Source organism: Chenopodium album, chromosome 22, assembly GCF_948465745.1.
Source record: "Chenopodium album chromosome 22, dcCheAlbu1.1, whole genome shotgun sequence".
NCBI classification, from domain to species: Eukaryota; Viridiplantae; Streptophyta; class Magnoliopsida; order Caryophyllales; family Amaranthaceae; genus Chenopodium; species Chenopodium album.
In genome coordinates this window covers 1760788-1787797 of record NC_137855.1, presented here as the reverse complement: position 1 = coordinate 1787797, position 27010 = coordinate 1760788, and the positions used below count along the sequence as shown (strand labels likewise).

At 36.2% G+C, this 27010-nt stretch overlaps 3 protein-coding genes across 3 annotated transcripts; all 3 read left to right on the top strand.

Moving 5' to 3' along the window:
* The first annotated feature begins 6253 nt into the window (after positions 1-6253).
* On the top strand, positions 6254-8104 carry LOC145605389 (glucan endo-1,3-beta-glucosidase-like). The gene is made up of 2 exons (XM_081661431.1): positions 6254-6484; positions 6894-8104. The coding sequence occupies exons 1-2, from the start codon at positions 6388-6390 to the stop codon at positions 7988-7990; spliced, it is 1194 nt and encodes a 397-aa protein (XP_081517557.1). The 5' UTR covers positions 6254-6387; the 3' UTR covers positions 7991-8104.
* A 13458-nt stretch (positions 8105-21562) lies between these two features.
* LOC145604631 (glucan endo-1,3-beta-glucosidase-like) lies at positions 21563-23248 on the top strand. Its single transcript, XM_081660534.1, has 2 exons — positions 21563-21736; positions 22140-23248. The coding sequence occupies exons 1-2, from the start codon at positions 21643-21645 to the stop codon at positions 23084-23086; spliced, it is 1041 nt and encodes a 346-aa protein (XP_081516660.1). The 5' UTR covers positions 21563-21642; the 3' UTR covers positions 23087-23248.
* A 1633-nt stretch (positions 23249-24881) lies between these two features.
* Positions 24882-26277, top strand: LOC145604540 (glucan endo-1,3-beta-glucosidase-like). Its single transcript, XM_081660426.1, has 2 exons — positions 24882-25009; positions 25146-26277. The coding sequence occupies exons 1-2, from the start codon at positions 24931-24933 to the stop codon at positions 26087-26089; spliced, it is 1023 nt and encodes a 340-aa protein (XP_081516552.1). The 5' UTR covers positions 24882-24930; the 3' UTR covers positions 26090-26277.
* The last annotated feature ends 733 nt before the right edge of the window (positions 26278-27010 follow it).

The following is a 27010-nucleotide window of genomic DNA, read 5'->3' as shown; positions in this document are numbered from 1 at the left end:
AATCCCTTGATTTTAGCTGATTAATTCACTCCCTTGTTTCTTGCCTCGTTTGTTGACTGACTAGATTAATCTGGTCATCTTCTTGGCCAGGTTCTTCCCACCTTTTATGCTTCCCGTTTTTCCTCTTCACCCTATAAATATTCGGTGGTTTTCTCAGCCAAAACATAACACACAATCAGTCTTCTCTCTTCTCTAAAATTATTTAAACACATGTTCTTCCTGTTCTGTTTTCTGGGCAAGTATTCTGAGTTCCAGTCGGGTTTGTGAGTGCACATAAACTCCGGCGCCGTGCTTATCCTGGAGGGCGACCGCAATTGTCTACTGCACCGGGAGGTAGCGCGGAATCGTCTTTTAGGTCAGTGGTTCTCCACGACGCGGCTATTGTCAGTTTGGTTCACGCATCAAGAGATAAGTTATTTCTGTTTATTGCTTATTAGTATAACAATCTAAAAGACGATCATGGCTTCCAAATTCCTTGTTCCTGATATGTCTAAACTAGAACCTCTTGATGGAAAGAATTATAAACGTTGGGCTGTTAGGATGCGTTTTTATTTGGAGCAGATTGATGTTGCATATGTTCTTGATGATATTGTTGAACCTGTTGATAAAGATGATTTGTCTGAATATGAGATTAAGTTTTTTAAGGATGATAGAACTTGTAAGGGCATGTTGTTGCATTATATGTCGAATAGTCTGTTGGATATTTATATGGGTTTTCATCATGCTAAGGATATTTGGGATGCTTTAGAGAAAAAATATGGAACTGATGATGCTGGTACTAAACGTTATTGTGTTAGTAAGTGGTTAAGTTTTCAAGTTGTTGATGATAAGCCTATTATTGATCAGATTCATGCCTATGAGAGTGTTTGTATTAATATGGCTGCTGAAGGTCTGTCTATTTGTGATACTACCCTTGCTATTGTTCTGATTGAGAAACTCCCTCCCTCTTGGAAGGATTTTCGTAACCAACTCATGCACAAAAAGAAAGACCTAACCTTAGAGGAACTTGCTGCCCACCTCAAAATTGAGGAGGAAAACCGTATCAAAGACAAAGCCCCTTCTGTTTTCCCTTCCTCTTCTTCTGCCAAAGCCAACCTTGTTGAACCCAAATCAAACAACCAGTCCAAAGCCAAAAACAGTAACCTTAAGCCTAATGGGAAAATTCAGAAGTACAAGTTTAAGGGGATCTGTTATGAGTGTGGTATGACTGGTCACAGAGCTAGAGATTGCAGGGTCAAGAAGAAGAATGGGCAAAGTCAAGCAAACCTTATTGAAGATTCTGACGTTATTGTTGCTGTTGTTTTAGAAGCTAACTTTACAGGTAATGCTGCTGAGTGGATTGTTGACACTGGAGCTACCAGACACATCTGCGCCAACAAGGACATGTTCACTACCTATGACAAGGTTGAAGGTGAAAATGTCTTCATGGGCAACTCAGCCTCTGCATCTATCCAAGGCAAAGGGAAAATCGTTCTCACTCTCACTTCTGGAAAATTGCTTACTCTCACTAATGTTTTGCATGTTCCAGAAATGCGCAGGAATTTAATTTCTGGCAGTTTGCTCATGAAAGCTGGACTGAAGCTCTCCTTTGATTCTGATAGATTAGTTCTTACTCGCAATGGGGAATTTGTGGGGAAGGGCTTTTGTAATGGGGGGCTTTTTACTCTTGATGTTAAAATTGACACTATGAATAAGAATGCTAGTACTTCTTCTGCTTATATTGCTGAGTCTATTGATTTATGGCATGCTAGATTAGGCCACGTTAATTTTGATTCTGTTAAAAGGCTTAAACACTTAAATTTGATTCCAAGTTTTTCTAAAACTGATTTTTCGAAATGTCAAGTTTGTGTTGAAGCCAAATTTACTAAAAAGCCATTTAAATCAGTAGATAGACAGACTGAAGTACTGGAACTTGTTCATAGTGACTTAGGTGATTTTAATAATCACGAAAGCAGAGGGGGTAAAAAGTATTATATTACTTTTGTTGATGATTGTTCACGCTTTTGCATGGTTTATCTTCTCAGGTCTAAGGACGAAGCTGAGGAAATGTTCCTCAAATATAAAGCTGAGGTAGAAAACCAGTTAGACAAAAAGATCAAGAGAGTTAGGAGTGACAGGGGTGGTGAGTACAGCCCTGACACTCTTAAGGCATTTTGTGAGCAACTTGGCATTGTTCATGAGACGACGGCTCCCTATTCACCCGAACAAAACGGTATAGCTGAAAGGAAAAATAGAACTTTAAAGAATATGATGAATTCTATGCTTATTAGTTCTGGGCTTCCTAATAACATGTGGGGGGAGGCTATTCTTTCTGCTTGTCATGTTTTGAACAGGGTTCCTCACAAGAAGCTTGACAAGACTCCATACGAAATATGGAAAGGTCGAGCGCCAAACCTGAAATACTTGAAAGTGTGGGGGTGCCTAGCAAAAGTAGGCATACCTAGTTTCAAGAGGGATAAAATTGGTCCCAAAACTGTTGATGCTATTTTTATTGGCTATGCTTATCAAAGTGCAGCTTATCGTTTCTTTGTTAAAGGTGCTAACAACTCTTATGCAGGTGGTCATATCATTGAAGCAAGAGATGCTGAGTTCTTTGAGAACGTTTTTCCTTTGAAAATGTCTCCTTCTAATGATAGTGAATTGCATGCTAGTAGTTCTGTTAGTTTACCTATTGCTAATGCTCCTATTACTAACGATGATTCTGTTTTGGAGCCAAGGAGAAGCAAAAGGGCAAGAAAGGAAAATAGTTTTGGTCCTGATTTTATTACTTCTTATTTATCTGAATCTTCCTTAATTGATGATGATTTTGTGCATATTTTTGTTTTGGAAGATGATCCAAGAACCTATGATGAGGCAATGAGGTCAGTTGATGCTGTTTTTTGGAAAGAAGCAATTGATAGTGAATTACAATCAATTCTCAATAATAACACTTGGGAATTGGTTGAACTTCCTAGAGGTTGTAAGCCCATTACTTGTAAATGGATCTTTCGGAAAAAATTAAAAGCCGATGGATCCATAGACAAGTATAAGGCAAGGATAGTGGTAAGGGGTTTTACTCAAAAGTTTGGCATTGATTATTTTGATACTTACTCCCCTGTTACTAAAATTGCAACCATTAGGACTTTAATTGCTCTTGCTTGCATTTTTGGTCTTGTTGTTCATCAAATGGATGTCAAAACTGCTTTTTTGAATGGTGACTTGGATGAGGAGATTTACTTGGTCCAACCTGAAGGGTTCGTTGTTCCAGGACAAGAGGAGAAGGTTTGTAAGTTAGTCAAGGCATTGTATGGGCTTAAACAAGCTCCAAAGCAATGGCATGACAAATTCGATAAGACTATGACTGGTAATGGTTTTCATGTTAATGAAGGTGACTCTTGTGTTTATTTTAAGCATGATAGTCATGGTTGTGTAATTATTTGTCTCTATGTGGATGATATGTTGATTTTTGGGACTGACTTGGATCGTGTAAATGAGACAAAACAGTTTTTGAGTTCGAACTTTGAAATGAAAGACATGGGTGAGGCAGATGTGATTTTGGGAGTAAAAATCAAAAGGACTCCAAATGGCATCTGTCTTAATCAGTCACACTATGTTGAAAAAATTCTTAAAAAGTTTGACTCATTTAATGTCGATCCAGTTAAGACTCCCTATGACCCAAGTTTCCACTTAAAGAAAAATAATGGTAATCCAGTTAATCAGTCTGAATATGCTAGAATTATTGGTAGTGTTATGTTTCTTATGAACTACACTAGACCTGACATTGCTTATTCTGTTAGTAGGTTGAGCAGGTACACTCATAATCCAAGCAGTGATCATTGGATTGCTCTAAGGAGGTTGCTTAGGTACCTTAAGGGTACTATGGATTGGGGTTTGCACTACTCCAAATTTCCTGGAGTTTTGGAGGGCTTTTGTGATGCCAACTGGGTATCCGATAATGATGAAGTTAACTCCACTAGTGGCTATGTCTTCACCCTTGGGGGTGGAGCCGTATCCTGGAAATCTTGTAAGCAATCTTGTACTGCTATGTCTACTATGGAATCTGAGTTTATTGCTCTTGAATTGGCAGGTCATGAGGCAGAATGGTTGAGGAACATGCTTGCAGATATTCCACTGTGGGGGAAGCCAGCTCCTTCAGTTGCACTTCATTGTGATTCGCAAGCTGCTATTGCTGTTGCACACAACCATGCCTATAATGGGAAGAAGAGACACATCCGTCTGAGGCATAAAGCCGTCAGAAATTTGTTGTCTGAAGGGGTGATATCACTGGACTATGTAAAGTCCGAAAAGAACATTGCGGATCCGTTAACTAAAGGCCTATGTAAAAAACTAGTTTTGGAAACATCGGAAGAGATGGGGCTAAAGCCCGTTGTATGAATTGTGAAATAATGAACTCCTACTCACTATGAGTTCAAAGGGGAACGTTATGTAATAATTCGGAAGCACATTTTTTATTTGTCCATCTCTAGATGTTTGTTTTGTGCTTAGCTACATATGAGAAAGAGGATGAGCATACGGCTCTTAATGAACCCATATCCATATTTTTGGAGGTGTGTTGTAGCTCACACTTGATGGAGTTCACCTACTTAGGTGTGGAAGTGTGGCCGCTTCCTATGAGTATTTCGTGGGCTTATACTCTAGAGCACCTATGAGCATCCAGGCTGGACGTATGGCCAGTATAATGCGTCACCTTTATTCGCGGAATTTCAGAATATTATACATGTTCAATTGTGTGGCTCAAAGTGACGGGTCCCTAACTCCCTATTGAGTTCAAGACGAAGGTCACTTGGTAGGTGAGGGATCATAGCTTGATGTCCACTATGTGTTAATTCAAGTCGCGAGACATTGACACTTATGCAATTGTTTTGTTTTGCCCAGAATTCATTTTTTTCTTTCATTCTTTTCATATCTTCGAACCTGTGGGGGATTGTTGGAAGTTCTTGATATAATGCTAGAGTGTTAGGAAAAAATAAGAGAGAGAGAGAGAAAAACAATGGAAGGGGAAAAGTCCCACATTGATTGGGGAGGAAGGTTTTTCCTTGTTTTTATAATGTAGTGCTTTAGCACTACTTAGTTGAGTAAGTTGGAGGTGTGTGTTACTCCACACACACACGCGCGCGCGCGCGCCGAGCCGAGCCGGGTCGGGTCGGGTCGGGCTCGGGCCTCGGGACTTGGGGTCTTGGGGAATGCGATGCGCGGGCGTGGGTCCTTGTTATCTTTTTGGAGAAATTTTATTTCCTTTTCCTTGTTAACAGAATATTCCAAGTATCCGTTTTTGACTGTTGGGATTTTCTGACTGTTGTGGGAATTAATCAGCCATTAATCCCTTGATTTTAGCTGATTAATTCACTCCCTTGTTTCTTGCCTCGTTTGTTGACTGACTAGATTAATCTGGTCATCTTCTTGGCCAGGTTCTTCCCACCTTTTATGCTTCCCGTTTTTCCTCTTCACCCTATAAATATTCGGTGGTTTTCTCAGCCAAAACATAACACACAATCAGTCTTCTCTCTTCTCTAAAATTATTTAAACACATGTTCTTCCTGTTCTGTTTTCTGGGCAAGTATTCTGAGTTCCAGTCGGGTTTGTGAGTGCACATAAACTCCGGCGCCGTGCTTATCCTGGAGGGCGACCGCAATTGTCTACTGCACCGGGAGGTAGCGCGGAATCGTCTTTTAGGTCAGTGGTTCTCCACGACGCGGCTATTGTCAGTTTGGTTCACGCATCAAGAGATAAGTTATTTCTGTTTATTGCTTATTAGTATAACATTTTCATCTTAAGCACATGCTCATAATTATATTACTATGGTTGTACATGGAGTATAATGGACATATATAACAAATTGCCGAATAATTATACTTCCTCCTTTTTTTTAAAAAAATAATCTAATTTTTGTAATGAACTAAATCTCTTATCGATGCTCAAATGAATAAATTACAGTACAATAGAAAAAAACATGTACATTTAATTTGGACAATGCGATAAATAAAAGGTTATTGAGGTTTTACAGTCAAATTTGACACACATGTCATTTATAAAGTTAATATCACTATTAAACTTTACAATAGAAAAAAAGTAATTTGACACTGCTTCATTACCTATTTCGTCAATTATCATCCAGGCCAATTACTAGATAATTTTGACAGGACATCATTTTCATGCATTATTGAACCAACAACATTGACATCTTGGACAAAATCAGCAACAATAAATTGTGTAATTTTTTTGAAATCAATCAAATTTAAATTTAGGAATAAGTACTACTTGTATCTCCTACGTACTACAGTTTCTTCTATATAAAGAGGCATAAATAAGGCGTTACAAATATCAAAAATTAATACTTGAATTTAATTTGCTTTTACAATTAACTCCATCAATTTCTTTTGTTGAAAAATGTCTATGGTCACCCATAGGAAACCTCCCATGGCGGTCGCTACCTCGCTGTTGTTCATCGGAGCATTTGTATTGCTTATTAGCCTATACTCCACAGGTATCTTCCCCTCTATATTTATAGTCAATATTATTTAGAGTTTAATTACTTGAAAATAAGGAGCTAGTGATTTTTGAACTAGGTATGTAGTTCAATATTTGGAATGCATGTTTGGGTTCAACTTTGAATTTATGAGATATATAGTAACATTCATTGAAATGAACGTATATAAGCAATAAGTAATACGAAATGTGAGTGTGTATGTTAATACGAAATGTGAGTGTGTATGTTTTCGTTAATGCACAAATCATAGGCTTGTACTAATGATCGTTTTTATTTTTCCACCAACCCCACTACCTCCATATTTTATTACTTTCTCCAATTTCTTCTAAAACTCTGCGCATGAAAATATGGAGCAAGTATTTAAAAACAGATGGAGTACTAATGATCGTTTTTAATAAAAATGTAGAGGCACAAGTCGGAGTATGCTATGGAAGACTAGGAAATAACCTACCATGCGCACAAGATGTAGTGAACCTCTACGAAAAATATGGCATTGGGGCAATGAGGCTATATGAGCCTGATCAGCCGACACTCGAAGCCCTACAATACACCGACATCAAGCTCATGTTGGGTGTGCATAATCAAGACATTCCATGTATAGCATCCGATCAATCTACTGCCGATGATTGGGTGCAAAACAACGTCATCCCTTATGCTACAAATATCAAATACATTGCTGTAGGAAACGAAATCCAATCGTCTTTTCCAGAAGCCTCATCAGTCGAACCAGCTATGCAAAATCTTCTGAACGCATTGAATTCAAACGATTTAGGAAGCCAAATAAAAATTTCAACAGCCATTGACACAAAATTAATCGAAAACTCGTATCCACCATCCCAAACCAAATTTAAAAACTTAACATACATTACACCAATAATAAATTTTCTTACAATTAATGAATCACCTTTGTTGGTAAACATTGAACCCTATGCTGCATATGTGGATGATAAAAATATTCAACTCGACTATGCATTATTTACCACGAATGAACCTGTAAATGATACTAATGGGAAGCAATATTATAATTTATACGACGCGATATATGATGCAGTGTACATAGCTGTACAAAAAGTCGTTACACCATGTAAAATGGGCAACAGTTCAATTTTTGATGGGATTAAGGCAAATAAAAAGACCCCGTTGCCACCCGTGACCTCCGAAAGTGGGTGGCCGTCAAGTGGTGGATTTCCTTCCAAGTCGAAAATTAATGATGGGAGAAAGATTGGACAACGCGATAAGATGGAGACAACGGGGCCAAAGAAAGGGTTGCCATCGGATAGAGGAAATGTTGCCACACCGGAAAATGCAAAGACGTACTACAACAATTTGATCAATCATATAAAGCAGGGTAAGGGAACTCCTTTGAATCCAGGGCAAAAAATTGAGACATACTTATTTGCAATGTTTGATGAAAATCAGAAACCCGGGGATGGATCCGAGCAACATTATGGGCTCTTTAATCCTGTTAATGAACAGCCTAAGTATGGCAACCTCTCCCTATAATTAGTTAATTTTTTTTTTCTCGTCAAAAATAATGTAAAAGGCAATTGTATATGTACGTGTTGGTGTTGTTATGAAATAGTCAATAATATGACTTAAGTTGATTTTAAATTCGAAGTTTTGGATTGTACTGCGCAAGTATGAATGCAAAACCTCTGCCTCCATAAGACCATAAGTACTATAAGATAGAGCAGTCAAAAACTGACCCGACCCGAGAACTCGACCTGAACCGGCAAAGATCTGAACCCAACCTGCACCTGGACAATGGGGTGAAACTAGTGACCTGTAACCCGACTTGAACCTGACCATATGTTAACCGACAACCGATTTGATCCAATACTTTTTGACCTGAACCCAAACCTGCTCTCGACCCGAGAGTAACCATCAGCCGATTTTATCCGACCCAACAACAATCTGTACCCGAACTAGTACCCGACCCAATTAGAACCTGTACCCGAGTCATGGAAGGTTTAATAAAATTTACATGCCTTCAACTTATATACTGGTACAAATCTGTAAACCCACAATCCGAGTCAAGGCTTTTCGCCATCAGGCCCCCAAACCTCAAAATTTCCTCAAAAAGTATGGATTATAGCCTTCAAGTTTATAATTCTTTGACTTTCATTCGCCCGGAACTAAAAATTGCCAAGATATTTACCATGATCCCTGATACCCTCCGGGAATACAATTAGGTCGGTGGAACCATCCAATATGTCCTTAAACGGTCATTTTACCCGTTCACAATTTGTAGTGATTTCGTAAACTCAAGTATACCACGTACAATTATGACAACATTATAAAATGATCATATATGATTTCAAACGGAATTATATGACCCCGAGATGTATCCCTTAGGGTTTGAATATTTTTCGCCACCAGGCCCCGAAACCTCACATTTTCCTCAAAAAGCGTGGATTATAGCCTTCAATTTTGTAATTTTTTGATCTTTTTTCGCCCGTAAATAAAAATTTCTGAGATGTTAACCATGGTCCCTAATACCCTCCAAGAGTCCAATTGGGTCGGTGGAACCATCCAATATTCTCTTAAACGGTCATTTTACCCGTTCACAACTTTCGTAATAAACTCAAGCCTACCACAGACGTTTATGACAACATATAATGATCATATGTGGTTTCAAACGGAATCATGTGACCCCGAGATGTATACCTTAGGGTCTCAAGGCTTTTCGCCACCGGGCCCCCGAAACCTCTAAATTCCTCAAAAAGCGTGGATTTATAACCTTCAATTTTGTAGTTTTTTTTTATCTTTTTTGCCCACAAATAAAAATTTTCGAGATATTTACCATAGTCACTAATATCTTCCGGGAGTCTAATTGGGTTGGTGGAACCAACCAATATGCCCTTAAACGACCATTTTATCAGCTCACAACTTGTAGTGATTTCGTAAACTCAAGCCTACCACAGACGTTTATGACAACATATAATGATCATATATGGTTTCAAACGGCATTATATAACCGCAAGATATATCCCTAAGTGTTTCAAGACTTTTCGCCACCGGACCCCGAAACCTCAAAATTTAAAACACGTGGATTATAGCCTTCAATTTTGTAATTTTTTGACCTTTTTTCGCCCAGAGATAAAAATTGTCGAGATGTTTACTGTGGAACCTAATATCCTCCGGGAGTCAAATTAGGTCGGTGGAACCTTCCAATGTGCCCTTAAACGGCCGTTTTACCCGTTCACAATTTGCAGTGATTTCGTAAACTCAAGCCTACTACTGACGTTTATGACAACATATAATGATCATATGTGGTTTCAAACGGCATTATATGACCCTGAGATGTATCCCTTAGGGTTTCAAGGCTTTTCGCCACCAGGCCCTGAAACCTCAAAATTCCTCAAAAGCGTGGATTATAGCCTTCGATTTTGTAATTTTTTGACCTTTTTCGCCCGAAAATAAAAATTGCCGAGATGTTTACCATGGTCGTCCCTAATACTTTCCGGGTGTCCAATTGAGTCGGTGGTATCCAATATGCCAAGATATTTACCACGGTCATTTTACCCATTCACAACTTATAGTGATTTTGTAAACTCAAGCATATCACGTACGTTTATGACAACATATAATGATCATATATGGTTTGAAACGACATTATTTGACCCCGAGATATATACCCTAGGGTCTCAACACTTTTCACAACCTGGCCTCGAAACCTCTAAATTTCCTCAAAAAGCGTGAATTATTATAGCTTTCAATTTTGTAATATTTTGACTATTTTTTGTTCGGAAATAAAAATTGTCGAGATGTTTGTTATGGTCTCTAATACCCTCTAGGAGTCCAATTGAGTCGGTGGAACCGTTCAATATTCATTTTACCCGTTCATAAGTTGCAGTAATTTCGTAAACTCAAGCCTACCACAGACGTTTATGACAACATATGATGATCATATATAGTTTCAAACGATATTATATGACCCCGAGATGTACCATTAGGGGTCTCAAGGCTTTTCGCCACCGGGCCCTGAAACCTCAAACTTTCATCAAAAAGCGTGGATTATAGCCTTCAATTTTGTTATTTTTTTTTTTTTACCTTTTTTGGCCCGAAAATAAAAATTGTCGAGATATTTACCATGGTCCCTAATACCCTCTGGGAGTCCAATTGGGTCGATGGAACCATCCAATATGCCCTTAAACGTTCATTTTACCCGTTCACAACTTGTAGTGATTTCGTAAACTCAAGCCTCCCACGGACGTTTATGACAACATGTAATGTTCATATATGGTTTCAAACGGCATTATATGACACCAAGATATATCCCCTAGGGTCTCAACACTTTTCGCCACCGGGTCTTGAATCTCAAAATTTCATCAAAAAGCGTGGATTATAGCCTTCAATTTTGTAATTTTTTGACCTTGTTTCACCCGGAAATAAAAATTGCCGAGATATTTACCATGGTCCCTAATACTCTCCGGGTGTCCAATTGGGTCGGTGGAACTATCCAATATGCCCTTAAACAGTCATTTTACCCGTTCACACTTGCATTGATTTCGTAAACTCAAGCCTACCATTTACGTTATGACAACATATAATGATCATATATGGTTTCAAACGACATTATATGACTCCCGAGATATATCTCCTTGGATCTCAACACTTTTTGCCACCGGGCCCCGAAACGTTAAAATTTCCTCAAAAAGTGTGGGTTAGCCTATAAGAGTCCTTATGAGAGGTTGAAAATATGCATTGACACAATGACACTCATATTCAATTGTTGTCTAGCTACAAACTTAACCCCAAAATTTTATACCAAATCGTTGGACGTTCTCAAACAATATAATCAATAATGCATCATGCCATCATGAGACATTGAGACGGTCTAGAATCGATAGTAATTCCTTAAATTGATTTTCTAATCCCCTTTTTTTTTTTTAAAAAAAAAAAATGGTACTAATTACTTAGAAACAATAATGTATGCTATATAATTAATGTCACCATTGGATATAAAACTTCTACCTTTAGTATATTATCATATAACAATACGTATGAGCAGATCGAATAGAAATAACCAGTTGTAGCTTAATTTTTTTTTTTGGTGTTTAGAGAGCCACAAGGGCAGATGATGAGAATCAATCCCAAAATCTCTTGGAACCGGAGGAGAGCTCTAACCACTTGAGCTATCCCTCACTTGTAGGAGTTTATAGGTATTACGCAGCGGAAAAACATATATGAATCATATTCAATAAAGTACCTAATCCCAAGAATCACATGCATAACACACAAGACACATAATCATACCTTTGAAGCGTGAATTCCACGAAGCTATTCGACAGGCAAATCAGGGAGAGAATAGAGCCCCAAGTGTTGCTCCTCTACTTAGTCCACGAGATTCGAACGAGCCGTCCACCAATACTAGATTGGTCGAGTGATTGAGGAAAGCCGCGATCACCACCTTTTCGGACAACCGACCACCGCACGAACCACCACCACCACGAGACACCACCGCGCCTAGGAGGAGGAGAGAGTCGTGAGAGAGGGAGTATGAGAGGGGTTTGGTTTCGTGTTTGCTAATTAGGGTTTGATCTAAATGATCAGTTAATTCCTTGTATGCAAACCTAGGCACCTAGTCTATTTATAATCTCATCATAATTAGACTAGGGCACGAAGCCCAATAGCCTCTCAAAGCCCCTACATGGCCGGCCACCTAGAGTGATGAGGCCCATGATGGGCCTCGTCCTCTAATGCTCGATCTAGCCCCTTTGTGTGACCTTATAGGATCCGTCCAATTGGGTTTTGGCCTATTTTACTAGTCCAAAGATCGTAAGTACCTTTAGCTATGGCAAAACGACGACCCAAATGTCCGGACTTAATTATCTCCATAATTTGATCCAATTATATATCTAGTAATTGCACACGACGAAGACATAACTCCTTCAATCTCCCACTTGTCTGAGACAAGGGTGCAATGTTCAAATTCCTTAAGTCAATGTATATGTCGATTTGATAATATGATTGCATCACATGTCGAGATCATATTAATCTACAAATCGTTTCTTGAAATCTGAGTTAGAATTACAAAACCAAATGATTACTGAGTAATGCATTTGAACGCGGCCACGTATTTTCTGAATTCTCCCTCTTCAAGCGGCCATGACACATTTCCTAATTTAATAGGTAGACTCTATCCAATCTTGTGGCAACAAGCCTCCCACTCAACTTCTGAAATAACCGGGAAACATCCTTTATAATCTCCAGTTACGGGTAGACGTTTGAATGTACCACAGTTATAACATCCATTGAATGAAATCAATGTTCCACTCATGTCAAAGGAATCCACTAATATATACGGAAGCTCTATACTTGAACTTCAAAGTAGGTCAATAGTTCGATCATGCATCATTCATGCATATCCAAGTGATTGATCGAGCATCACTATGCCCCTATAGCCCATGAAACCGAGCTATCCAATCAATCTTACATGCTAGTTCATTTATTGAAATCATTTATGTCCACTTTAATGATTTCGAACTAGGAACTTAAATAATATACGGATTTTGTTCACCTGTGGGGTTTCATACACCAGGTCTCTAAAATAGATAACCTGATGAGCCCATCAATCCATAATTATTTTGGACATTTTATTTAATTTCAAAACCATAATTAAATAAGAGAAATAATAATTTCTATTTTAAACATAATTCTGCAAGTTGATGTATTTTCTTATGTAATATGTTTCCACAAACATACACAACTTAAATTTACATAATTTGCTTCAATCCAAGACTTTAATATGACTTTCATACCTTTGTCTATGGAAGGGGTTTAGTGATTTCTCACTCATAATAAAACTTTGCAGAACGTGACCTTCCGCCGGTCAATGATCTCATAACTGAGGCGATATCTTATATCCATTTGTTTGGATTTGTGATGTGACCCTGGCTCCTTTGTTCTTGGGCAAAGGTAACCCTTTAGTCATATGACATTTTAATCCGAACTTCCTCTAAAACTATCTGACTATAGTTTAATACACATATTCTAACATTGAGCATGCAATAGTGCTCTGCTTTGAACTCTTCAAGCTCACTGTACTTCTCCATACTGACAAAACTGTGCGTCTAGTTCAAAATCTAGAGTCATCTTGCCTGTTTGGAAAGAACTTGCATCCGTAAAACTTTTGACAAACTTGTTTACCTTCAACACCATAAACTAGAAAAATTCCTTTAGCGCTTCTCAAGTACTCAAGGATTTGTTCTTGGTAACTCTCCGTATGCTTATTCTGTATTTTCCTGAAACTTGCTACACATGCACAAGTCATATGTAACAACTTGCATTGTACATTTCATGGTACATGTAATGGTCCCTTTTGCAAAAGCATTAGGTACATTACCTTTACAACTCAACTCAACTAGCTTTTAAGGCACTGAGTTTTACTGAGTGTAAAACCATGAGACATGGGAAGAGATCCTCTCTTAGAATCTTGCATCTTGAACTTGTCAAGAATCTTATCAACATAAGTCTCTTGATTAGGTCCAGTCATCCTTCAAGATTCACTTTGTGGATTTTGATTCCCAATATGTACTCAACATCTCCTAGGTCTCCCATATAGAAACAATCTTTCTAACCATTGCTTGACTTATTCAAGTATTGATATATCATTTCATATGAAATGTATGTCAACTACATACTAGACTAAGAAGACCAATTGCTCCCACTAAACTTCTTGTTTCTACAAGATTTCTTTTCATTCTTCCAAGGTAATCAAACTGTTTGATTTCCTAATGAATATTCCAACTCCCTGATGCTTACTTCAATCCATAAATGAATTTCTGAAGTTTGCAAAACTTTCTAGGAATTTCTGAAATTCAAAACTCTTAGGTTGTATCATATACATGCCATCCATCAAGAACATTTCATGAAGGTGATTTTAATTTCCATAACTAGAAATAATCCGAATAGGCTTACATGACTAATAGGTTTAACCCTATTTGTAAGACTATCATGGACTAACACATCTTTACAGACATGGAGTCCATTCTGGATTTCTTGGCTTTAAGCCACTTCCTGAGTTGGCACTTGTCCAAAGCTTGCTTGTAGGTATGGATTCCAACCATTCCAATAGGAAAATTTTAGAATCCACCTTTTACTAGAATTCCAACAAACTGTTTGTTTCAATCCTAAGTAACCTACGATAGGTGTGAGCGACAATAGAATTATTCTCTTCAACTCTTTGAAGTATTTCATTCTAGTAGGACGATAGAAGTCTCGCTAGTTGAATTAGCTTGCTTCGACACATGTTTCATCAAATTAGCTGATTTCATGCGCATTCGTCTCTGATGTAGTGTTATTTACATCCCTTTGTTGCTCGTCTCATCGAGATCTAACTTTACTCCCACTTGGCTTTGTAGGAAGACATTTCTTTCTATAAAGACACTATCGCGAGCAACAAACATTTTGTTTCTACGCGATTGTAGGAATAATACCTCTAATTTAGGGTTTATTATTGTCATATTTGTAAACATTTTACATAGATTTCATATTCCCTCAATCCTGTTTAGAAAAGATTACTTTGGAACATTTCCAGTCTTTCTATTGCTTTGGTGAAGTTTCTGTTTAGTATATTCACAATTGTTGTTGTTCTAATGCATATCCTCAAAACGATATTTGTAAATCATTAAATCTTGGATCGAACCATGGCAAGCAAAGTTTGATTCCTGCTTTATACATACAATTTAATTGTAATGTTCTGGATTGTGAACTAATTCAACAATTCCTTTAGATGATCATTTGTTTTGAGTTAAATATTTATTACAACAATCATATTGTGGTGCTAAATTGTTTATCTCAAACTTGATTTTACATTTCATTTTGGAATTTTGAACATTTCAATGATTCCAACTTTTATTTCATTAAGTAATTATCGACATATTTACTTAAATCGTTAACAAAAGCAATGAAATAGTTTAATCCTTTTGCTATATCTTGAACTTATGGTACACACACATCATATGTTTGTGTTTCAAAAGGTCATTTTAGTTTTTTTACCCTTTCAACTAAAAGGTAACTTGGTCATTTTATCAAGCATGACTTCTAATTCTCAAGTGATTCATAATCATATAAGAGTAAGAGTCCATCCATATTTTGGATGTGCAAATGATTTATGTGACCTAACTTTACTTTGTTATAAGTATGTTAGCTTTGAATCATCTAAATTTACTTTTGTGATCTACGTATATCAATGTCATAAATAAAATTAACTCATATCTAGCAAAATGAAAACAATTTATTACCTTGGTCATGAATCAACATTTGTCCAAGCCAAGTAAAACCAAATCAGTATTCAAAACAAGAAAACCGAAATATTGTCTCATCAAAAAAAACGGAAATAGTTCTAAATGTCATGATAAACTAATCAGAAATTAAAACTATGAAGCTATCTCTGGCCACTCAAATACTTCTAGTGCACCTTCAAGCTCCATCTCCATGCTAGCTTCACTTGCTTGCAGTTCCTGTGCAACATCATAATGTTAAGCACTTCAACTTGGTATCACATACCTTAGTGAAAGTCAAAATGTTTATAACATAATACCTGAGGTTGATGCTCCATTCTTCTTCTTGAGGAAATCAAGGTATTTCTGGCAATTGCGTTTCCAATGCCCCTTCTTCTTGCAGTAAAAGCATTCACTCTCACTTGCAACTTTGGGTTTTGGATTCGCCTTAGGCTTTTCAGGAGCCTTGGCAACTTGCTTGCCCTTGCTCTTGGCATTAGCCTTTTGCCCCTTCTTCTTGAACCCCTTTCCCTTCTGAATCATAAGAACTTCCTTCTTAGGTTCCTTAGGGATTTGTTTCTCAGCACTAACCAGCATTGCATGCAATTGACTCATAGTCTTTGCACTCGCAGTCATGTTAAAGTTCATGATAAACTGGTTGAAACTTTCTGGAAGTGAATGGAGAATGATGTCTGTTGCCAAATCATCACTAATTGGGTACCCCAGTTTCTCCATACTTTGAATCAGGCCGATCATTTTGAAAACATGATCATGAACTGTGGCACCCTTCTCCATTCTACAATCCATAATCTCACGATGAAGCTCATACCTTTCAACTCTAGCTTGTTTCTTAAACAAAACTTTGAGCTCTTCCGTGATTGAATAGGCATCCAGGTCCTTAAAACGCTTTTGAAGACTAGGTTCCATAGTAGCAATCATTAAGCAAGTGATAGGCATAGCTCTATCATGAGCTTCCTTGTGCTTCTTGATATCTGCCGCAGTTGGATTTTCTGGCAGAGGTCCTGGTAATGGGGTATCAATGATATCCTCCTTGCCTTCAGATTTCAGAACAAGCCTTAGCATTCTTTCCCAGTTGGAAAAGTTTTCCCCTGTCAACCTATCCTTTTCAAGGAATGGTCGTAAATTGTAAACGTTGTTGTCATTGTTATTACGGCTACCCATCTATGTCAAAATAAGGCAAAGTTTAATAATTATGTTTAATAAATTAAAGTACCAGAAAACATATTCATTTGGTAACTTTAAAACACTTTATTCAATAATTAAATGATCCCAATTGAATTTTAAGTGATTCCAAGATCCTTTATTTGTGCAATAATTGACCGGACTGAGGCCCTGCCATCAACCATTACATTTTCAAGGTGAGTAAACTCTTTACTGATTACAACTCTTGTAACTCTTGGTTGAATAATTAACCATCACATGTTTAATTATTACCCTTAGCTTCAAGGTTCTAAACTGATCTTTAGGTAACCTTGTTGAATTTAACCAATTAAAAGTGTAGAACGTGATCTACCCCCACTTCCCCAAGATATATTATGACGCTCTGCTGAGGCCGACCCATCACAAACGATCAAGGTTTTCATCGGGTTTTTAATTGGAAAAGCTGCATCAATATTACTGGGATCTAGATTTATTATGTTGTGATTATTTAGTGAACTCTAGCGCATCATCAAACAACATAAATAAACCTAAACATGCATAATCTACTAATGCAATAAAATATGACATAGTATGGCCCCTTAGTCCTAAGAAAACTAGAAATGAAAAATGCTCCCACTTGAATCATCATGGACCTTCATCCACCTTGCTCCTTTGGGCCTTCATTTCATGGGCTTCTTTTGGGCTAACAACATTTAAATAACTATTCTATTTACATCAAATAAAAGTTATAAAAATACTCAACGGTACGCAGACCGTATTTAGATTACAAAAATACATCACGACGCGCAGATCGTATTTAAGAATCTATGGGCCACACTAGTCTATATATAGCAACATAATATCATATATTAGAAAAGTGCCATATAATAAATCACTCAACATGCTTGTCTAAACTATAACATCGAATGATCATAATAAAGACAACGCATTTCCTAAAATATCTTATATTTTAATCATAATTAGATAATATCATATATTATTCATGACGGTTCATAAAATATCATATATTCAATTTAGTCATGAGATAGAATCAAATCATATTTTAATCTAGAAAGATAAATCATATTTAATCTTCCATGATTATCCTAACTAATTTAGGAGATTCTATCCTAATTACTAGCCAATCAAATAATTTTAAAATCAATTACATCCTAATCTAATTATGGGATAATCACATTATTTAAATCAATTATTATCCTTTTGGAATATGCTCAGAATATCCTCATCAATCTTATCCTTAATTAACCACTTTAATTTAGGATAATTATCAAAATAACAAACTAAATATGGATAATATCAAATATAACAACTTTTGAATATTTGATTTTATCCTTAAACAAAAAGATTTTATCCAAATAAAACCAACTTTATCTTTTAAAATAAAAGATCATATTTTGAAAATATTTGAACTTATCCAAAATAAAACCAATTTTATCCCAAAATAATTCGTAATTATCCTGAAATAAATTTTTAAAAACAGAATTTTTTTTTTTTTTTGAATTATCGCAACCACCAACGCCGGCCACCGTGGTTGGCTAGCCGAAGCTAGCCACGGTGGCTGGCTGCCGTGACAGCAGCCACTGCCGCAAGGGCAGCAGCGTGGCAGCTGCTACTGCTGGGCTGCAGGCCACCGTGCGTGGCCAGCCGGGGCTAGCCACGGTGGCTGGCTGCCTTGCAGCAGCCACTGCAGCGCAAGGCAGCAGCAGCACCAAGCTGCAGCCGTGGCAGCAGCCGTGCAACGGTTGCACGCTGCTGCCCACAGCCACCCTAGACCGCCGCCCTCCCTTCCCTCCCTCTTGGACGCCACCTGGTCGGCAGCCGCCGTGGCTGCGCCACCCAGCCGCGGTTGCCGGCCAAAATAAATTAATTTTTTTTTTGTGTTTTAATTTAATTAAAATAACATTTATCCTAATTAAATTAAATTAGTCCATAAGATTAAAATTAAATCATATTCAATTTTAAAATAGAGTTCATCATAAAATTAATCCCAATTTAATTTTAACATTTAAAATTAAATCTATGATCATACATAAAACATTTTTATGCATGAATCGAATCAATTAAAATTATGAACCATAAAACAAATCGAATTAAAACAAAATCAAGCACAAAAATCATATTTTAGGGCTTGGAATTTTCGAAATTTAGGGTTAGGGTTTTCGAAATTTTCGAAATACTAGGGCATAATTCGGTCTCTTTATGGCTATTTGAGCATAATTAAATCGCATTTAACCGATTCCAAAAGTTTAATCACATTAAAATAATAATCGAACCATAATTAAATTAATTTCTCCCTCTTAATTGATTATAAAATTAACGTGGACATCAAATAATCATATTATTATGATCTAGCGCGTTAATGCAAGAGGCTAACTGATACCACTGTAGGAGTTTATAGGTACTACGCAGCGGAAAAACATATATGAATCATATTCAATAAAGTACCTAATCCCAAGAATCACATGCATAACACACAAGACACATAATCATACCTTTGAAGCGTGAATTCCACGAAGCTATTCGACAGGCAAATCAGGGAGAGAATAGAGCCCCAAGTGTTGCTCCTCTACTTAGTCCACGAGATTCGAACGAGCCGTCCACCAATACTAGATTGGTCGAGTGATTGAGGAAAGCCGCGATCACCACCTTTTCGGACAACCGACCACCGCACGAACCACCACCACCACAAGACACCACCGCGCCTAGGAGGAGGAGAGAGCCGTGAGAGAGGGAGTATGAGAGGGGTTTGGTTTCGTGTTTGCTAATTAGGGTTTGATCTAAATGATCAGTTAATTCCTTGTATGCAAACCTAGGCACCTAGTCTATTTATAATCTCATCATAATTAGACTAGGGCACGAAGCCCAATAGCCTCTCAAAGCCCCTACATGGCCGGCCACCTAGAGTGATGAGGCCCATGATGGGCCTCGTCCTCTAATGCTCGATCTAGCCCCTTTGTGTGACCTTATAGGATCCGTCCAATTGGGCTTTGGCCTATTTTACTAGTCCAAAGATCGTAAGTACCTCTAGCTATGGCAAAACGACGACCCAAATGTCCGGACTTAATTATCTCCATAATTTGATCCAATTATTATATATCTAGTAATTGCACACGACGAAGACATAACTCCTTCATCACTCTCTCCAGTTGTAGCTTAAATGACAATGAGGAGAAAACCAAATGCACAGTACATTGGGACAATGCAAGGACTATATTAGTAATGTTTAATCAGCCACTAAATTTATTTTCTAACCATGTGATTGTACATAGTGTAACACAGTTTCTGAGTGGAGGAATCTTCTAATTAAGAAAAGGAAAGTAATTAGACAAATAGTAAAAAATTAATAATAATTGATGATATAATAAGGCCATCACCAAAACTAAGGGCTTATCGTCTTATGTATGATAGCTCACGGGTTCAACTCCTCCTCTTCCCCCATAACTTTCCATATAATTAGTGTGTACGAGCATATATATATACACAATATAGTTTTAACCCCGTGCAATGCACGGATTCATAATAATAAGGTTTAATAATATATTAATAATAATAATGAATTGAAATTAAAGGACTACTGTAACACCTATTTTTAAATTTAATACCCTTAGAATTTGAATTTCAATTTTGAAGGGAAATTTTTTCACAAAATTATGCCAAGTGTTTTATGTGGTGATTTATTACTTTAATATATATGGTACTCCGTATAGAAGATTGTACTTCATCCATTTCTAATTAACTACAAATTATCGTCTTTAGCTTCTAATTATTTGGATTAAATGCAATAGCGCTACCTTTTCCGTATCATCCCTATATAATTTTCTTGTCTTCCATCAATCCCGATTAGGCAATCACACTACTAATTTTGTTACGGAAAATTTATCCTTAAACATTGTACATATAGCTTTAATGTTTCAATTACTCATAAACGGATCGGATAGAATGTTAATTAAATAGTACATTTATAATCCGTACTCCACATTCCATATATTCATACAATTATTAATCAACTTAGGTCCCTCAAAAAAAAAAAAAAAAAATTGCTTAGGTCGAGTCGTAGTCTCGTAGACCATCATATCATACATTTTCGTCAATTAGCTAGCCTCTTGCTTGATATTTTTGTCGCAAGTTCATTTTCATGCATTATTATTGTAAGTTTCTTTGGACCTATAGCTTTATGCCTTTGGCATATATATGGAAAAAATGGAGTTTAATTACTAAAAGAAATTATAATTGAAAGTTAAAAACATACTTCATTTTTTTAATTGCAACTTAGATGCATATTTATAGCTTAAATTGTATTTAGCTTAAATATCTTAAGTTGTATTTTAGTAAAAACTATACAAAGTTCTTATATTAAACAAGTATATTCCGAGACGAATCTAACAACATTTTATAGGACTTTTTTTTTCATCATATAAATCACAAAAGACAGTATGTAGTGTAAAATTCTAAACATTGTGGGTCCGACTGAAAATAAACATAGAAATTATTAATGTCAGTGGAAATTTTCATAGATGAATGAACCTTACAATAACTACAAATGACTATACGAGTAAGAGAAATTAAACACTTTTGCAGTTCGGTCTGCATGTAGTCAAAGTCGTGTGGTCTTGTTTATCTATATAAGGGGCATATAATGGAAGGACTTAAAATGTACCAAAATAGTTTTGCTACAAATCTTATCACTTTTGCTTCTTTCCAAGTGTGATATCCTTCCTTTAATTTTTTTTCTTCTTCTAGCTATCTATGGCTAACCTTGGCAACCCTTCCATGGCTATTTCAACCGCCTCCACTTGTTTGTTCATCGTAGCAACCCTATTGTCATGCCAACACCTTACAGGTATATATTTATTAATTGCGTCACATCATTTTGACTTCGATATATTCATGCTCTTTGACCATCTTTTATGTGAGATATTATAGATTCATCCAAAAAAATCTCAACTTTTTTTTATATTAACTTTATTAATTATTAATAAGAATGTCCATGTTATTAACATTATGCATCATTATAGTTTAAGCTTACATCATTGTCATGCTTAATTATTTTAATAATACTTCGTACTTAATAAAATTTTGTCACAATAATAATGTTTATTTAACTTTTATTTTCCTTGTGAAATTATTAAAACTTTGGAACATATACACATAATGATATGATACCTATAATATTAATCCATGTACAATTGCACAAAAGAATTTTTAAAAAAAAACAAATATAATTTGGACATTGGCTTATGCAGAGGCACAAATTGGAGTAGCCTATGGAAGGGACGGAGACAACTTACCATCACAACAAGATGTAGTAAACCTCTTCAAATCCAACGGCATTGGCGCAATGAGGCTATACTATCCCGACCACGCCACGCTTAATGCGTTACAAGGATCGGGCATTCGACTCACCCTAGGCGTCCCTAACGACAACATTCAGTCGATAGGTTCTAACCCCTCAGCCGCGAACCAATGGGTTCAAAACAACGTCGTTCCCTTTGCATCATCAATTAAATACATTTTAGTTGGAAATGAAATTTCCCCGAATGATCAAAAAGCCTCATCAGTCTTACCAGCTATGCAAAATGTTTTAAATGCCCTAAATGCGAACAACTTAGGTGGCCAAATTAAAGTTTCCACGTCCATTGGTACAGATCTAGTCGTAAACGCCTTCCCGCCATCTAATGGTCAATTTGGTAACCCTAACTACATTACACCTATAGTGAACTTCCTAAAAAGCAATGGTTCACCTTTGATGGTTAACATTTACCCTTATTTTGCTTACGTAAATAATCATCAACAAATTTCACTTGACTATGCATTATTTACCGCACCCGGTACGGTTGCTACGGACCCTAAAAATGGGAAGAATTACCAAAACTTATTTGATGCCCTAGCGGATGCTACGTATGCGGCTCTTGATAAGGTTGGTGGATATGAAGTTTCATTGGTCACGTCCGAAAGCGGGTGGTCATCAAGTGGTGGGTTTGCGGCATCAGCCGCGAATGCGAAGACGTACTACACCAATTTGATCAGCCATGTGAAGAAAGGAACTCCATTGAAACCAGGAAGGCCAATTGAGACTTTCTTGTTTTCCATGTTTGATGAGGATAAGAAACCAGGGGATGAAACTGAACGTAATTTTGGGCTTTTTAGTCCTGATCAGAAGCCCAAGTATGGCCCATTGAACTTTAATTGATAGTACTATAACTTATGAGCTGGACCAAGTGTGGTTGTGGGCCTGCTGTTGACTAAGTCAATGGTAAGCCTAATTTCTTGTTTATCACTTAAATTTTCTAAGTTTGTAATAATACTACCTCTTTTTCGTGTTGCTATTAAAATTACACAAGTACTTTTTTAATGTTTGTCAATGTAAACCTCCGAATAGGCGAATATCAATATTATCATACAAGTATTGTCTTTTTGTAAAAATTAAAAATAAGTTTATTATTCGGAAATATATATTAAAACAAATTTAATATGATTCATATAACTACATTTTTTTCTAACATATTAATCACTGAATCGATGGTCATAGAGAAATTTACAATGCTTTCTCCATTATTATTATTTACTTGTATTTTGTAATGTAAGATATTGAATTGTGCCTACTGCCTTGTTGTGCATATGGACGAATGTTAATAATTTAGAGATCGAGCTAAACAAGTAACTCTTAAATATTTGTAAATAAATGACTTTGAAAAATACAGTAGAAATTTGTTTTACAAAGATGACTAGGTTGTTGCACATTTTTTAAGTTCTTTTATTAAGATAAAGAGTTATAAAATTAATTTATACTAAGACCTAGAGGACGGATATATAGACAATATAGTATTATTATATACATGGAAGGATTATTACATTATTATAATTATGTCTCACAAAAAAGATAAGAACAAATCAAAATGGTGTAAGACCTAACAACCAGGAAATTGGGACTGGATTAATTAGTCATACGTAGACCATAACATGTGTATAATCAACAAGTCAAGAGGAAAACAAAACTTGTGGAAATTCTGATATATATGGACTAGTTAGTTACGTAATAAATAGGTTAGACTTTTCAAATTTGGAGTGTTCAATGTTTACATTGCTACGCTAAGCCACGTACGAGGCGCCTCACATTCATGCTCAACTGGCACATAATATCTCAGCTACACTCGTTTTACATTAATTGTACGTTAGCTTTTAATTAATTTTATGTCGCATGATCAACTCAACAAAAAAATGTACGTAGTATAAAAAATTAATTTGTTAGAAGATAGATGATTTCTTAAGGAGCTAGACTAAGCATTCGGATCATTATATACTTAAAATGAGTGATGGTCGTATTTAGGGTACAATTCAAATTACGAATCAAGTAATCTGATTCGGTCACTCAAGTTATGCGAGGTCTAGCTTAGAATAGATCAATTGTGAGTTACATAGACAATTCAATTTCCTCAAGCTTTCTTCCCTCCCTCAAACTAATTAGGATCAATTTTTCTTATACTATCTTTGTCATGATCCCTATCTCAATATTCAAGATCCCCTACTTTTGTGTACAGTCTGTATACACCAAATGCATTAGTTTAAAGGTTTCAATCAATGTAAATGATAAACTCACATACTACGTACCACCTCCGTTTTATATTAGAGATGATTTATTCATATTAATGCTATAAGTGGCTAATTTTTGTGAATATAAAAAATTCAATTGATGCACATAATGTGAAACGGAACGAAGCAGTATAAACAAATTTCTAACCCACATCACAAGTTAATCCTTAAAGGGGCTGCTATACGCAAAAAACCGTTCAACCTGGCCTAATCATTTATTTTTTTATGCGATTTGAAATATTGTAGATAAAGGACATAATTTGCGTTTGAAATAATATACCAAGCAGCCATATTGTTAGACTTATTCATATTTATAATTTATTTTTTAATTATAGTGTGGACTTTTCAGCTACTCCAATTTCCTTATAAATATTGACCTTTGCATGATAATACAATCTACAACTAAAACTATTAAGCTTTGTTCTTAATTAAATCCAATTTCAAATGGGGTTAATAAGCAAACCTTCTGCAGTTGCTACTTTGCTACTTCTTGCAACATTTCTACCTAGTCTTCAAGTAACAGGTATGCAATAAAATGCTTTATTATTTGCTCTTCTTTAGTTTTAGTAGTAGAAATTGAACTTAAATTATAGTGGTAGACTAGAGAAAAATCAATTTTATTGATCAAATGTAAATGTAATTTGTTTCATGTAATACAGAGGCGCAAATTGGTGTATGTTATGGAAGAAATGGGGACAATCTCCCATCCCAACAAGACGTAGTAACCCTATACAAAAATAATGGAATAACACGTATGAGACTGTATGATCCCGATCAAGGAACCCTCCAAGCCCTAAGAAATTCAAACATAGGGCTAATCCTCGATGTCCCTAACGACAAAGTCACATCACTCGCCAATGCTGCAAATGCAAGGACATGGGTCCAAAACAATGTAGTCCCTTACGCGTCTAATGTTAATTTTCGTTACATTTCAGTAGGTAACGAAATTATGCCTGGTGATGGCGCGGCAGGATCAGTCCTATCCGCCATGCAAAATGTCCAAAATGCCCTTAATTCGGCTAACTTAGGTGGTAAAATCAAAGTCTCCACAGCAATCAAGAGTGAGATCGTTTCGGGTTTCCCACCTTCGAACGGTGTTTTTACATCTTCATCATACATGAATCCAATTGTTAACTTTCTAAAGAGTAACAATGCTCCTTTATTAGCCAATATCTATCCATACTTCTCTTACCTTGGTACTGATTCTATACAACTAGATTACGCGCTCTTTACTTCACCCAACGTCAAAGTTACTGATCAAAATAACAAGTTACAATACCAAAACCTATTTGATGCATTAGTAGACACGGTGTATGCTGCATTGGCAAAGGCTGGAGGGCCTAACGTACCGATTGTCGTGTCCGAAAGCGGGTGGCCTTCGGCTGGTGCTGATAGACGTGGTGCTGCTAATTTTGGTAACGCAGGGCAGTATTACAAGGGTTTAATAGGCCATTACAAGCAAGGGACTCCCTTGAAGAAAGTAGCAATTGAGACGTATTTGTTTGCAATGTTTGATGAGAACAGAAAGGGTGGTGGTACTGAGAATAATTTTGGACTGTTTAGGCCCAATAAACAGCCCAAATACCAACTCAGTTTCAATTGAAATTTAATTACTCCTATATAGTTTTCTATATATTATACTTCGTATGATGTTATGATCATTATAATGAATAAGTGAAACAATGTTACACAGGCTTTGCCTAAATATGTAATAAATGTTTTCAATTTTAGTTGTAATAATATTATTGATATTATGCCCGTCTAAAAAAAGTATTATTGAAATATTATGCACTACTACTCTACTAGTCTACTACATGATACTTCGTATTAATTTCATGACGAGAAATTCGTTCAACATTATTGGTATTTCGGATGCTTAGGCATTGTCGGCCAAATTGCCCACGTATTGTTTGGGCCGCATGCCTTTTGGGCATATATTTATAGAAATGTATGTATGTGACTGACTAACGGTGTATAGAATCGTTCAATATCGTTAGTATGAATATTTATTTTTGGTATATAGAGAGCCAAAAAGGTAAGTAATGAGAATTGATTCTAAGATCGCTTAGAAATATCAATTGGATATTGGTATAGCAGTGATTGGGACTACACTTGATAGAGAGGACATGTGTTCGATCCCTTACAATAACAATTGGGAAAAGACTGGAACTTAACCACAGCTAAAAATAAAAATAAAAAAACAGAAGGAAATTTCTAACCACTTCAATTATCTCTCACTCTCACACCATTGATATTTATGATACAAAAATACAGAGTATTGGGAATAAGAATAACAATAACATTATCCTTGAAAACAAATTGTTACTCTCTTGTCACTCTTTTTTCTATTTTTTGAAGTAGTGTCAAAAGTTATTTGTTACGAAGTATATAATTACTGTAGTAGTATATACTAAAACAAAGATCAACAATGACACATATTTTATTTCTTCATTAAAAATTTCCCCAACTAATTTTTTGTTATAGTTTTTTATTTACCAAAATTCTCTTAGAAAATATTGTAAAA